This window comes from Halichoerus grypus, chromosome 4 (genome assembly GCF_964656455.1).
Source record: "Halichoerus grypus chromosome 4, mHalGry1.hap1.1, whole genome shotgun sequence".
Classification (NCBI taxonomy): domain Eukaryota; kingdom Metazoa; phylum Chordata; class Mammalia; order Carnivora; family Phocidae; genus Halichoerus; species Halichoerus grypus.
In genome coordinates this window covers 2,519,157-2,533,928 of record NC_135715.1, presented here as the reverse complement: position 1 = coordinate 2,533,928, position 14,772 = coordinate 2,519,157, and the positions used below count along the sequence as shown (strand labels likewise).

The window sequence follows — 14,772 nt, the reverse complement described above, 5'->3', positions numbered from 1 at the left end:
GACTCAAACGCTGGGAGAGCCAACTCTGTTTCTTCACCTACTGGAGCCATGCGTTTGCAAATGGAGTGGTTTCACCAGTAAAGAAAATCGACAGAACCGAAACAGAACAAATTAACACGAAGTCATGACTTACCAGAATGCAGAAAATAATTTCCCCACTGCCTGCATTGATGGAAAGCCTCACACTGGGCGATTTCATTCTCGTGATGCGGAAAGGCCAGATCGACCCCGCCCGAGTGGATGTCCAGCTGGCTTCCAAACACCAGACTGCAGGGCAGCGTAGAGACATGGGTTAGTTCAAAGAGCACATTTACAGTTAATCCTCCCAGCCTTTATGCAACGAGCAAATGGATCGCAACTTCAAATCAATATGCATGGTAATTTAATTGATGCACACAGAAACTCAAATTGTTTTAATTTCACGAATCTCTAATTCATAGCTTTACCTCCTGGTACAGAGATTTAATTCTCTTTGTTCTGGATATAATAGATGCTTTTAAAAACATACAAAATTGGGGTGTCTGGGTGGCTCAGTCGTTAAGCGTCTGCCTTCGGCTCAGGTCATGGTCCCAGGGTCCTGGGATCTAGCCCCGCATCGGGCTCCCTGCTCCGCGGGAAGCCTGCTTCTCCCTCTCCCACTCCCCCTGCTTGTGTTCCCTCTCTCGCTGTTTCTCTGTCAAATAAGTAAAATCTAAAAAAAAAATACAAAATTACCTTTTCTTTTCATAGGTAGAGTTTAGTGGTTTTCCAACTTTAACAAAAGAGCACTATAAAATCAAGAGCATTTTTACTATGGCTTTTGAAAATAGAACTATTTAGCAATCACATATGAATAACAAGGTAACTGAATTCAAAGCATCACATCTCTGCTCTAACACTTGCGTTCCTGAAAAACCTCAGGTCCCACAAAACTGCAGCCTACAACTAGCAGGGCTGCTGGGGACCGTGGGGCTGGCCAGACACTCAAAGCCTGTGTCACCGTCCCCAGAGCACCTGCTGCCTACGGGCCAGGCCGGGTGCCTCCGCCTTGGACAACAGTAAGAACGTAACCGTCAGCACGGTGAGGACGTGGGCCTGTGGGCGCCCCGGGCAGACACGGAGCTCCCAAGGCCGTCACCTGCCCCTGCGCACAGAGCTCAGTGTACGGACACTCGTGAATTCTCTAGACGTGGCTAAAAACAGACATTTCTTTTAATTTTTAATTTTTTTTTTATTAAGTAACCTCTATGCCCAACGTGGGGCTTGAACTCACGACTCCGAGGCCCAGAGTCACAGGATCTACCAACAGAGCCAGCCAGGTGCCCCCAAAATGGACACTTCCAAAGATGCCACAGCCTGAGATCCCTTCCTGCTGACTCCCACTGGCCTGCTTCAGAAGGACACGTCCACACTGGCCACACCGGCGGGGGCAGGAACGCGCCAGGCCGCTAATACACATCCCTGGTGACGGGCTTTAGAGTCTCTGAGTCCTTGAAGTTCAAGCGGCACAAAGGGAGCGTGAGACCGGAGGGACAGGACCAGGGAGGAGAGAAAAGGGCCTCGTTTGTTTCTATCTGTGTAACGAGTGATTCATTTTTACAAAGATCTGGAACAAAGCTGACAGCGTGCGGACTTAATAAAGCTAAACAGTGAGGGCGACTGGCTGTCTCAGTCTGACTCTTGATCTCGGGGTCACGAGTTCCAGCCCCACGTTGGGCATAGAGGTTACCTGAAAAAATAAAGCTAAACTGGGTCTATGGTGTTCATTATATTAGTCTCTATCTTGTAAGTTAGACCTGTTTGAAAACAAGAGAACACCAAGAAGGAATACAAGTCTATTTTCATTAGAGTTCAACAAAAACATTTAATGGTAACATTACATTTGAAATTTACTAAATCTTTTCTACCTACTGTAGAGAAATTATTTGAATCTACAAAATAAATATCTTTTTACCATCCAATATATACCCCACATTGCTCTTAAGTCAAAAGTATTTATAAACACACATAAGTGTGTGCAGTAGGGACTGAGGGCTGGACATGGTTTTTTAATGCAAAGCTGGGCCCTGCTTCGTGACGTCTCAGGAATTCCCGGGTGCGTTTCCAGAAGAGTCCTATCAACATCACCATAGGTGAGGGCAGTAGGGGAGGCCTGGTGGCAAATGTAGCGCCCCTCCTAGGTCCTCAGTAGAATGAACACAACTTGGACTGGCAGGTCATGGAGCACGAGGCGCTCCCACCTGGGGAGGGAGTGTCCGGTCCGTGTCCACCGAGGAGAAACCAGGCTGGGGTGAGCGTCTGGGGCACAGCACTCTCCTAGGACGGTTGCTCCTCCTGACGCGCACGCTCAGACTCAGCCAGCAAACAGCACCACACGCGATGACCAACTGGAGAACTGCTTTTGCTGATCTTCAAGTTTGGGTGTCGCCAGTAGTCTGAAATGTTCATCTTAATTATATTTTCTATATGTTTCTAATCTTTAAAACTGCTCATTATAGTAAACGTCTACAATGAGCTGAAACCCATCAGATATGTGGAAATCATGGGTTACTAACGATACTAAAAACCCTCACACCTCCCCAGACAGAAAATAAATGTACAAGGTTATTCACTGCAGGTATTTGTAAGAGCAAACCACTGGGTACATGCTCATCTGTAGGGTCCTAGCTAAGTGCACGATGGTCCGCCCACCCAGCGCAGCACCACGACGCCGAGGCACGATGGCGGGAGAACCATCACAGGCGGTTCTCGGCACCAGCGCTGAGCGGGAGAAGACCTGACAGGCCTGCCTCCGAGATCCCGCGGGCTCAGTTCGACACCACCGCAATCATGCGGGTATCACAATAAAGTGAGTCAGATGAACTTTTGGGGTTCCCAGCGCATACAGCAGTGATGTTTACACTACCCTGTAGTCCATTAAGTATGCAGCAGCATTGTCTAAAAAACAATGTACATACGCTAATGAGAAGATACTTTATTGCTTGAAAATGCTAACCATCTTGCGAGCTTTCAGCAAACTGTAGTCTTTTTGCTGGAGGAGGGTCTTGCCCGATGGGGACGGCTGCTGACCCATCAGGGCGGTGGCTGCTGAAGGTGGGGGTGGCCGTGGCAAGCTCTTACAGTACGACAGCAATAGAGTTCGCCACATCGATGGACTCTTCCTTTCATGAACGATTTGTTCCATGTGATGCTGTCTGATAGCATTGTACCCACAGAACTACTTCCAAAACTGGAGTCCATCCTCTCAAACCCTGCCACTGCTTGATCAACTCAGGTTATGTCATATTCTAAATGCTTTGTTGCCCTTTCAACAACCTTCACAGGGTCTTCACCAGGAGAACATTCCATCTCAAGAAACTATGTTCTCTGTTCATCTGCAAGAAGCTACTCCTCAACAGATCAAGTTTTATCATGAGATCGCAGTGATTCAGTCCCATCCTGAGGCCCCACTTCTGATTCTGGTTCTTCTTCTATTTCCACCACGTCTGCAGTGACTTCCTCCGCTGAAGTCTCAAACCCCCCAAAGTCATCCAAGAGGGTTGTATCAGCGTCTTCCAAGCTTCTGCTCATGTTGACACTTGACCTCTTCCCATCAATCCCACATGTTCTCAGTGGCATATACATTGGCAGATCCTTTCCAGAAGGTTTTCAGTTTACTTCCCCAGATCCGTCAGAGGAATCACTTTCTTTGGTGGCTACAGCCTTACAAAACACACTATTTAAATACTCCTTGTCCCATGGGCTGCAGAAGGCATGCTGTGTGAGCAGGTGTGAGCACAACATTAATCTCGTCCATCTCCATCACAGCTCTTGGGTGGCAGGTACATTGTCAATGAGCAGTAGGGTTTTGAAAGGAATCTTCTTTTCTGAGCAGTAGGTCTCAGCAGTAGGCTTACAATATTCAGTAAACCATGTTGTAAAGAGATGTGCTGTCATCCAGGCTATTTTGTTCCATTTACAGAGCACAGAGTAGATTTAGCATAATTCTTAAGGGCCCTAGGACTTTTGCAATGGTGAGTGAGCATCGGCTTCAACTTAAAGTCACCAGCTGGCTGCGTTAGCCCCCAACAAGGGAGTTAGCCTGCCCCTTGAAGCTATTAGGCCAGGCACTGACTTCTTTCCGGCCACTGAAGACCAAGATGGCATCTTCTTCCAGAAGAAGGGAGTTCTGTCTACACTGAAAATCCATTGTTTAGCACAGCCACCCTCATTCACTGCCCTAGCGAGATCTTCCGGAGAACTTATTACAGCTTCTCCATCAGCACTGGCACTTTTGTAGAAAAGACTTCTTTCCCTTAAAGCACATAAACCAGCCTCTGCGAGCTTCAGACTTTCCTTCTGCAGCTTCCTCACCTCCCTCAGCCCTCACAGAACTGAAGAGTCAGGGCCCTGCTCCGGATTAGGTTTGGCTTAAGGGAATGTTGTGGCTGGTTTGATCTTCTATACAGATGACTAAAACTTTGTCCATTTAAGTAGTAAAGCTGTTTCACTTTCTTATCGTTTCTGTGCTCACTGGAGTAGCACTTTTCATTTCCTTCGAGAACGTTTCCTCTACATTCACAACCTGGCTGACTGTTTGGCACAAGAAGCCTAGCTTTTGGCCTCTCTTGGCTTTCGACCTGCCTTCCCCACTGAGCTTAATCACTTCTAGCTTTTGTTAGTTTGTTTGTTTTTAAAGATTTTATTTATTTATTTGACAGAGAGAGAGACAGCGAGAGAGGGAACACAAGCAGGTGGAGTGGGAGAGGGAGAAGCAGGCTTCCCACTGAGCAGGGAGCCCATGCGGGTCTTGATCTCAGGACCCTGGGATCATGACCTGAGCCGAAGGCAGATGCTTAACGACTGAGCCACCCAGGTGCCCCCACTTCTAGCTTTTGATTGAAAGTGAGAGATGTGTGAATTCCTCACTTGAACACTTAGAGGCCATTGGAGGGTTATTAATTGGCCTAATTTCAACACTCTTGTGTCTCAGGGAATCGGGAGGCCCAAGGGGAGGGAGAGCAAGGGGGGAATAGCCAGTTCTGGTGCAGTCAGAGCACACACAACATTTGTCGACTAAGTTCATCATCTCACATTGGGGCACGTGAACATGGCATGGTTCATGTTCCCCCAAACAATCACAGTAGTAACATCCAATACTATGATCACATATCACCATACCAAATATAATAATAATAAGAAAGCTTGAAATACTGTGAGAATTACACACACATGACACAGAGACACAAAGTGAGCAAATACTACTGATGCCAACCAACTTGCCCCACACGGGCTTGCCACGGACCTTCAATCAGCAAAAACACAGTATCTACAAAGCACAGTAACATGAGGCGTGCCTGTTCAGAAGAGCACACGCAGTAAGCTGTCTCCTGTACCCCACCACATGCACACACAAGAAGCGGCGCATCTGGCCACCAGGAGAACCATGGGAAGTACCAGAGGAACAGTCTACAGAGGAGGATCTCCAGTGCATGATATTGCTCCGGAAGAAGAGCTGGAAGGTGGGCAGACCGAAGACTGAGGAGCCAGCAAAGTGGAAGCTGGGGTGGTGCTTGATGGGTCTGATCCACAACCATCTCTGGGGGAGCAGCAAGTAAGAGGAAGGTGGTTCAGGGAGAGACTGAGAAGATGGCAGAGTAGGAAGACCCTAAGCTAGCCTCATCCCACAGATACAACTAGAAAATACTCATATCCATGTAAATAATCCATAGAATGACCCAAAGACTCGCAGAACGAACTCCACAGCTAAAGGGAGAGAACAGACCACATCAAAGAGGGTAGGAAGGGCAAAGACACAGTCAGGAGCTAAAAGGGCCTGGCTGTTTGCAGTCTGGAGGGAGCCCACAGTGAGGAAGGGAGGTGGCGGGGAGAAGGGCAAGAAACAGACTATCATGCCGGTGAGCCCACATGAGGAAGATAAATCCCTGTATCATTTGGCTTTGAAAATGAGAGGGGCAGAATTTCATGAGTTCTTACAACCAGGAGGACTTAAAAGCCTGGAATTTTAGGGGTGCCTGGGTGGTGCAGTCGTTTGGGCATCTGACTCTTGGTTCCAGCTTGAGTCATGATCTCAGGGTCGTGGGATCGAGCCTGGGTCAGGTTCCACATTCATTGCAGAGTCTATTTGGAACTCTCTCCCCCTCTCCCTCTGTCCCTCTCCACTGCACACTCGCTCTTTCTCTCTAAAATAAATAAATAAATGTTTAAAACACAAAAGCGGGAATTTTTTTTTTTTAAAGATTTTATTTGACACAGAGATAGAGCACAAGTAGGCAGAGTGGCAGGCAGAGGCAGAGGGGAAGCAGACTCCCCGCTGAGCGGGGAGCCTGACGCCCGAGCCGAAGGCAGATGCCCAACCGATTGAGCCACCCAGATGCCCCAAAAAGCGGGAATTTTAAAAATCAATGGCTAGGCTCTGGGAGAGCCAGGAGGGTGTTAGGAAGCTGAGTTCCCACCCTTAAAGAGACACCTGACAAAGAGCCCTGAAGAGGCAGGGATCGCAGGGAGATCCCTCCAGAAACCTCCAGGACCTAGAAGGCATCATTTCCCTCCCCTGCTCCTCAGCACACACAGCCACCTGTGTGAACCAGTGCCACACTGATGCTCACTATCTCAATTTCTTATACCAAGCGCCCTGCCCATGCTGTCTTAGCCCCAGAGCTGCAGGTCCGCTCCCCCAGAAGACTGGCATAAAGCTCACCAACACCACATCTCCCAACACATGCATTTTGTGGGGTCTCGATCCTGGTGGGGTGGCTGGTTAAACTGCACCCCAGACCCACACACCCTGTGGAGCAGCCCCAGCCACCCAGTCTCCACAGCAGCTGTGCACCCCTGTGGAAATGGGCCAGCGCCCCTTGTTAAAAGTCTGCACCTGCCCACTACCTTCAAGAGCAAGAGACATAGCTGACTTTCCTAACACACAGAAACAGAAAGAGTTAGACAAAATGAGGAGTCAGAGGAGTATGTCCCAAATGAAAGAACAGGACAAAACCACAGGAAGACACTCAAGCGAAACAGACATAAGTACTTATAAGAGAATTTAAAGTAATGATTGTAAAGATACTCACTGGGCTTGAGAAAAGAGTGGAGGATATCAGTGAGACTGTTAACAGAGAGATAAAAAAAGAACGAGAGATGAAGAACACAATAAATGATATGAAAAATACGCTGGATGGAATATATAGCAGGCTAGAGGAAGCAAAAGAGCTAATTAATGACCTGGAAGATGGAGTAATGGAAAGTAATTAAGCTGAGCTGGTGAGAGAAAAAAATTATGCAAAATGAGAATAGACTTTGGGAGTTCAGTGACTCCATCAAGCATAACAACATGCATGTTATAGGGATCCCAGAATAAGAGAGAAAAGGGGGCAGAAAATTTATTTGAAGAAATAATAGCCGAAAACCTCCTGAATCTAGGGAAGGAAACAGATATCCAGATGTAGGAGGCACAGAGATTCCCCCAAGAAAATCAACACAAGGAGGTCCACACCAAGACACACAGTAAATAAAATGGCAAAATACAGTGATAAAGAAAAAAACGGGGTGGGGGGCACCTGGGTAGCTCAGGTCATGATCTCAGAGTCATGGGATCAGGCCCCACATCAGGCTCTGCACTCAGTGTGGAGTCTACTTGAAGATTCTCTCCCTCTGCCCGCCCCCCCACACACTCTCTCCCTAAAATAAATAAAAGCAGCAAGAGAAAAGACAGTTACACACAAGGGAAACCCCATAAGGCTATCAGTGAATTTTTCAGCAGAAATTTTGCAGGCCAGGGATTGGCATGATATATTCAAAGTGCTGTAAGAGGGACGCCTGGGTGGCTCAGTCGGTGAAGCGTCTGCCCTTGGCTCAGGTCATGATCCCTGGGTCCTGGGATTGAGTCCCACATCAGGCTCCCTGCTCACTGGGGAGCCTGCTTCTCCCTCTCCCTCTGCCACTTCCCCTGCTCATGCTTTCTCTCTCTCTCTGTCAAAAAAAAAAAAAAAAAAGTGTTGAAAGGTAAAAAAAAAAAACAACCTGCAGACAAGAATACTCTATCCAGCAGGGCTGTCATTCAGAATAAGGAGAGATAGAGTTTCTCAGACAAATGAAAACTAAAGGAGTTCATGACCACTAAATCAGCCCTGTAAGAAATATTAAAGGGGAGATGCCTGGGTGGCTCAGTCTTTGGGCATCTGCCTTCGGCTCAGGTCATGATCCTAGGGTCCTGGGACTGAGTCCCACATCGGGCTCCCTGCTCTTCGGAGAGCCTGCTTCTCCCTCTCCCTCTCCCTCTGCCACTCCCCCTGCTTGTGCTGTCTCTCTCTCTCTGACAAATAAATTTTAAAAATCTTAAAAAAGAAAAGAAAAGAAAAGAAAAATATTAAAGGGGACTCTCTCAGTAGAAACGAAAGACCATAACTAAGAGTATGAAAAGGAGGAAACACAAAAGCAGTAAAAATAAATATATCTGTAAAAAATCAGTCAAGGGAGTCACAAAATAAAAGGAAGTAAAGTATGACACCATATAGGTAAAACGTGGGGAGGAGTAAAGAATGGGTTCAGGCTTAAGGAATCAGCAACTTAATACTGACTGCTATATGCAGAAGATGTTACATAAAAACCTAATTGTAACCACAAATCAAAAACCAGGAATAGATATGCAAAAAATAAAGAAAGAAATTCAAGTATATCACTAAAGAAAGCCAGCAAACCTTGAAAGAAAGAAAGAGAAGAAAGGATCAGAGAAGAATTATAAAAATAACCACAAAACAAGTAATAAAAAAAACTCCCAAAAAACAAAAGTCCAGGGCGCCTGGGTGGCTCAGTCGTTAAGCGTCTGCCTTCAGCTCAGGTCATGATCCCAGGGTCCTGGGATTGAGCCCCGCATCGGGCTCCCTGCTCAGTGGGAAGCCTGCTTCTCCCTCTCCCACTGCCCCTGCTTGTGCTCTCTCTCTCGCTGTGTCTCTCTCTGTCAAATAAATAAATAAAATCTTTAAAAAAAACAAAAAAAAACAAAAACAAAAGTCCAGGACCAGATGGCTTCACAGGTGAACTCTACCAAACATTTAGAGAAGAGTTCATACATATTCTTCTCAAACTATTCCAATAAATAGAAGAGGAACTCCAAACTCATTCTGTGAGGCCAGCATTACCCCGATACCAAAAGCAGACAAAGACACCACTAAAAAAGAGAACTACAGACCAGTATCTCTGACGCATATAGATGCAAAAGTCCTCAACAAAACACTAGCAAACTGAATCAACAAAATATTTTAAAAAATCATTCACCACAACGAAGTGAGATCTATTCCTGGGTTGCTAGGGTGGTTTAAATATTCACAAAACAATCAACATGATACATCGCATCAACAAGAGAAAGGATAAAAACCATACAACCATTTCAATAGATGCAGAAAAAGCTTTTGACAAAGTATAACACCCATTCACGATAAAAAACCCTCAACAAAGCAGGTCTAAAAGAAATATACCTCAACATAATAAAGACCATATATGAAAAATCCACAGCTAACACCATACTGAGTAGGGAAAAACTGAGAGCTTTCCCCATCAGGTCAGGAACAAGACAGGGATGTTCATTCTCAGCACTTTTACTCAACACAGTACTGGAAATCTCAGCCTCAGCAATCAGACAACATAAAGAAACAACAGGCATCCAAACTGGTAAGGAAGGAGCAAATATCTATTTGCAGATGACATGATATTATATATAGAAAACCCTAGAGACTCCACGAAAAAAACTGTTAAAACTGATAAATGAATTCAATAAAGTCAAAGGGTATAAAATCAATGTACAGAAATCTGTTGCATTTCTATTCACTAATAATGAAACAGCAGAAAGAGAAGTTAAGAAAATAATCCCATTTACAACTGCACCAAAAATAATAAGATACCTAGGAATAAATCTAACCAAAGAGGTAAAAGACCTGTACTCTGAAAACTGTGAAACACTGATGTAAGAAATTTAAGATGACACAAAGAAATGGAAGACATTCAATGCTCATGGACTGAAGAACAAATATTGTTAAAGTGTCCACACTACCCAAAGCAACCTACACATTTAATGCAATCCCTATCAAAATACCAATAGCATTTTTCACAGAATAAACAATAACAATAAAGAATAAAGAATCCTAAAATTTGTATGGAACCACAAAAGGACCCAAATAACCAAAGTAATCTTGAAAAAGAAAAACAAAACTGGAGGGATCACAATTCCAGACTTCAAATTATATTACTCAAGTTATATTGTTTGTAGTCATCAAAACAGTATGGAACTGGCTTAAGTAGATACCACAGATCAGTGGAACAGAATGGAAAACCCAGAAATAAACCCACAATTATATGGTCAATCTCTGACAAAGCAGGAAAGAATATACAATGGGAAAAGGACAGTCTCTTCAACAAATGGTGCTGGGAAAACTGGACAAGCCACATGCAAAAGAAGGAAACCAGACCACCTTCTTATAGCATACACAAAAATAAACTCAAAATGGATGAAAGACCTAAATGTGAGACAGGAATCCATCAAAATCCTAGAAGAGAGCACAGGCAGTAACTTCTCTGACATTGTCCACAGCAACATCTTTCTAGATCTGTCTCCTGAAGCAAGAGAAACAAAAGCAAAAATAAACTATTGGGACTTCAACAAAATAAAAAGTTTTTGCACAGCGAAGGAAACAATCAACAAAACTAACAGACAACCTACAGAATGGAAGAAGACATTTGCAAATGACATGCCCAACAAATGGTTAGTATCCAAAATATATAAAGAACTGATACAACTCAACACACAAAACCAAATAATCCAATTAAAAAATGGGCAGAAGACATGAACAGACATTTCTCCAAAGAAGATACAGAGATGGCCAATAGACATGAAAGGATGCTCAACATCACTCATCATCAGGGAGATGCAAATCAAAATCAAGTCACACCTGTCAGATGGCTAAAATCAAAACCACGAGAAACAGTGTTGGGAGAGGATGTGGAGAAAGGGGAACCTTGTGCACTGTTGGTGGGAATGCAAGCTGGTGCAGCCACTCTGGAAAACAGTATGGAGTTTCCTCAAAAAGTTAAAAATAGAACTACCCTACAATCCAGCAATTGCACTTTTGGATATTTACCCAAAATACAAAAACACTAATTCAAAGGGATACGTGCACCCTGATGTTTATTGCAGCATTATTTACAATAGCCAAACTATGGAAGCAGCCCAAGTGTCCACTGATAGATGAATAAAGAAGATGTAGTATATGTAAAATGGAATAGTACTCGGCCATAAATACGAACGAAATCTTGCCATTTCCAACAACATGGATGGATCTAGAGAGCATAATGGTGAGCGAAATAAGTCAGAGAAAGACATATACCTAAGTACAGAAAACACACCGATGATCACTCAAGGGGAGGAGAGTGGGGGGCAGGGGGACACAGGGTATGAGGATTAAGAGCACACCATCACTATGGGCACTATGTACAGAACCGCTGAATCACTACACTGCACAGCTGAAACTAATATAACACTGTATTTTTTTTTTTAAAGATTTTATTTATGTATTTGACAGCGCACACAAGCAGGGGGAGCGGCAGAGGGAGAGGGAGCCCGATGCGGGACTCGATCCCAGGACCCCAGGATCAGGACCTGAGCTAAAGGCAGACGCTTAACTGACTGAGCCCCCCCAGGCGCCCTATAACACTTTATGTTAACTACCCTGGAAGTAAAATTAAAAACTTAATATAAAATAAAAAGAGGAAGGTGGTCCTGTCCCCGAGGGGCCTCTCCCTACACCCACCGCCAAGGAAAGACAGAGGCACAGATGAACTGTCCTGTGACAATCAAGAACTGAACTGTAAAGCAGGACTTTCTACTAAAAAGGACAGGCAGGGCGGTGGAGGGGAGGGGCGCCTGGGGGGCTCAGTCAGTTAAGCGTCTGCCTTCGGCTCAGGTCATGATGCCAGGGTCCTGGGATCGAGCCCCACGTTGGGGGGGGGGGTCCCTGCTCAGCGGGGAGCCTGCTTCTCCCTCTCCCTCTGCCCCTTCCCCCTGCTCCTCTATCTCTACCAAATAAATAAATAAAATCTTCAAAAATAAAAAGATAAAAAGGACAGGCAGTGATGGTGGACAGGTAAGCTGCTTGGCAAGGGTCCGGTTTCCCTAGGGAGCCTGGCGCCTCCTCCCAGCCCCGCCGCGCGGCTGCGCACACCCACCCCCTCTGCTGGCCAAGTGGGGCACTGCGCGAGCTTGCACAGAACACAAAACCTTACCTTGAGATGGTGGAACATTCGATGTGCCAGCCAGGTCTTCCCTTTCCCCAAGGAGAGTCCCAAAACACCTCCTGGGGTTTGGCTGCCTTCCACAGGGCAAAGTCGCTGGCGTGCCGCTTGTCGGAATCAACTGCCAACAGCAAATGATCGATCAGGGGCGAGAATCTAAAAGGCAGACCCACACAGCATGGCCATGACACCCCAAAGATGCTGCTCCTTCCAGCACGTGACCTCACGCTCCTCTTCTCCCCTCGTGACGGCCGGAAGGACCACCCAACACCTTTATCTAAAACACGGTGAGGCCAGTTTCAGCGAGCAGAAGAGCCGAGATTCCGCACCGTGAACGCTGATGCTTCTTCCTAGGGACGCATGAGCTGAGCTGTCTGCCTTCCTTATTCCCCTCCTGAGAAAGCTAGGTGTGCCAGCACGTGAGTTTCAGAGCACCTTCTCCCCCAAAAAGACAACTACACAGAGTACCAATGACACTGGAGGAGCAAGAGAACCCAGAAGAGGAGGGTGAGGGGACGGTCCACGGTCATACGAGCCGGTACTGGGCTCTCTCTGCTCCAAAACTTGGTGCGGCCACGATGTCCTGACGTGAGTGGATACGCCAACCGTGCCGCATCGGACAAGGGAGTGTCACTCAGCACCGGAAGGAAAGGGCTATCAAGCCATAGAGACACGGAGGGTGGCTGTGTCCCCGGTCCCCAAGGGGCTCTGCCCTTGCCTGGGTCCCCATGGGACCTGGTGGCTTAAACGCACACTTTCACCTAAATGTGTATTCAGTGAAGAAAGCCAGTCTGAAAAGGCCACCGAGTGTACGCTCTCACTTTATGGCATTCTAGAAAAGGCAAAACTATGCAGACAGTAAGAGATCATGGGTTGCCGGGGTGAGGAGGGAGGAGTTTGAGCAGCTGGAGCACAGGGAGGGCTGAGGGCCGTGAAGCGGTTCTGTGACACGTGTCGTCACACATTTATCCAGCCCAAGAATACACAGCACCAAGCGCGAACCCTCCCAGACACCACGGACTCGGGGTGACGTGTCCATACAGGTACATCCGCCGTGACAGACGTCCCATTCTGGTGATGTTCGTAACAGGAAGGCTGTGTGTGAGCAGGGTCGGGGGGACGTGGGACACCCCCACTCCTAACCCTCAACTTTGCTGTGAACCTAGAAGCGCCCTAAAATAAAGTCTATTGTCTTTTAAAGATTTATTTATTTGGGGGGGGGGAGTCGGGGGAAGGGGAGAGAGAGAGAAACTCAAGCAGCCTCCCTGCTGAGCATGGAGTCCAACGCGGGGCTTGATCCCACGACCCTGAGATCATGACCTGAGCCGAAACCAAGAGTCAGGTGCTTAACCGACTGCGCCCCCCAGGCGCCCCTAAAGTCTATTAAAACACAAAAGCATCGCTGATGCTAGGACGTGTGTCTCAGAAACACGTCCTCTGCTTCCCTAGGGCACAGCGGCAAATCCACACGTGTGCACCGTCTAGCGGCGCTCGGTTCTGGTCCTTCAGGAGGGAGCGGGATACTCATGAGTAAGAGTAACAAACACCATTTCTGAGGCGTGAAACAATACTGTTAGTAATTAAATGTAAATGGCATCGCTGGGGCACCTGGCGGCTCAGTCGGTTAAGCGTCTACCTTCAGCTCAGGTCATGATCCCAGGGTCCTGGGATCGAGTCCCACATCGGGCTCCCTGCTCAGTAGGGAACCTGCTTCTCCCTCCACTCCTCCCCCCACTTGAGCTCTCTCTCGCTCTCGGTCAAATAAGTAAAATCTTGAAAAAATAAAAAATGAAAAAACAAATGGCATCATTTATAGAGCAGAGGATAATGGTTAAAGACAGAAATTACTTGGACAATTTGTCTTTGGGGTTTTTGCTTGTCTTTATTTGGTTCTCTTCAATAGTATTTTTTTAAATTTGAAATTATTTTTAATTTTAAATTTTTAAAAATTATTTTCCATTTACTTCTATGTACATACTTCTCCATAAAAATGACTTCAATCTAACAATCATTGGAACAGAACAGAGTGGAGGAATAAATTAAAATACACCAGGAATGTAATACATGGTAAAATACCTACGGGGACTTACTATACGGCAAACTATAGATGGAACTGAGTACGACAGCCAGATGGCAGAGAGCGTTAAAACGCGACAGCACGACTGTGTGCTCCCGTGGGAAGCCTGTGGCCAGGCGACCGTGCCCTCCCCCTGGAGAAGAGCCAAGGACCCGGCAGGTGGGAGGAGATTCACAACCTGCCGAGGGACTTCACACTCCAAAGTTCCCTCTCTTTGAACAATGAGTTACATTTAAAACACTGCTGGGACGGACGGTCGGGCGCCATCACTGGGTCTGAGAGGCCCAGCCTGCGCTTCGGCCCCCAGACCCCGACGTGGGAGGCTGGGGTCCACCCACCTGGCTCTCTGACGGGACCGGGGACCACGCTGACCAGCTTGCCGTACTTGTCTCCTCTCGACTGCAGGTCAAAGTAGACGTTGCCTGTTTTATAAAGGT

At 46.5% G+C, this 14,772-nt stretch overlaps 1 protein-coding gene across 3 annotated transcripts in view; it reads right to left on the bottom strand.

Annotated features, from left to right (window-relative positions):
- The window catches only part of CARS2 (cysteinyl-tRNA synthetase 2, mitochondrial), a 44,702-nt gene that overhangs the window by 15,180 nt on the left and 14,750 nt on the right, over positions 1–14,772 (bottom strand). For all 3 annotated transcript variants that reach the window (XM_036077112.2, XM_036077111.2, XM_078070078.1), the window contains 3 exons: positions 14,674–14,757; positions 12,250–12,379; positions 134–267 (listed from right to left, as the gene is read on the bottom strand). In XM_036077112.2, the coding sequence (XP_035933005.1) occupies positions 134–267; positions 12,250–12,379; positions 14,674–14,757 (348 nt within the window). The remainder of the gene's footprint in view (positions 1–133; positions 268–12,249; positions 12,380–14,673; positions 14,758–14,772) is intronic.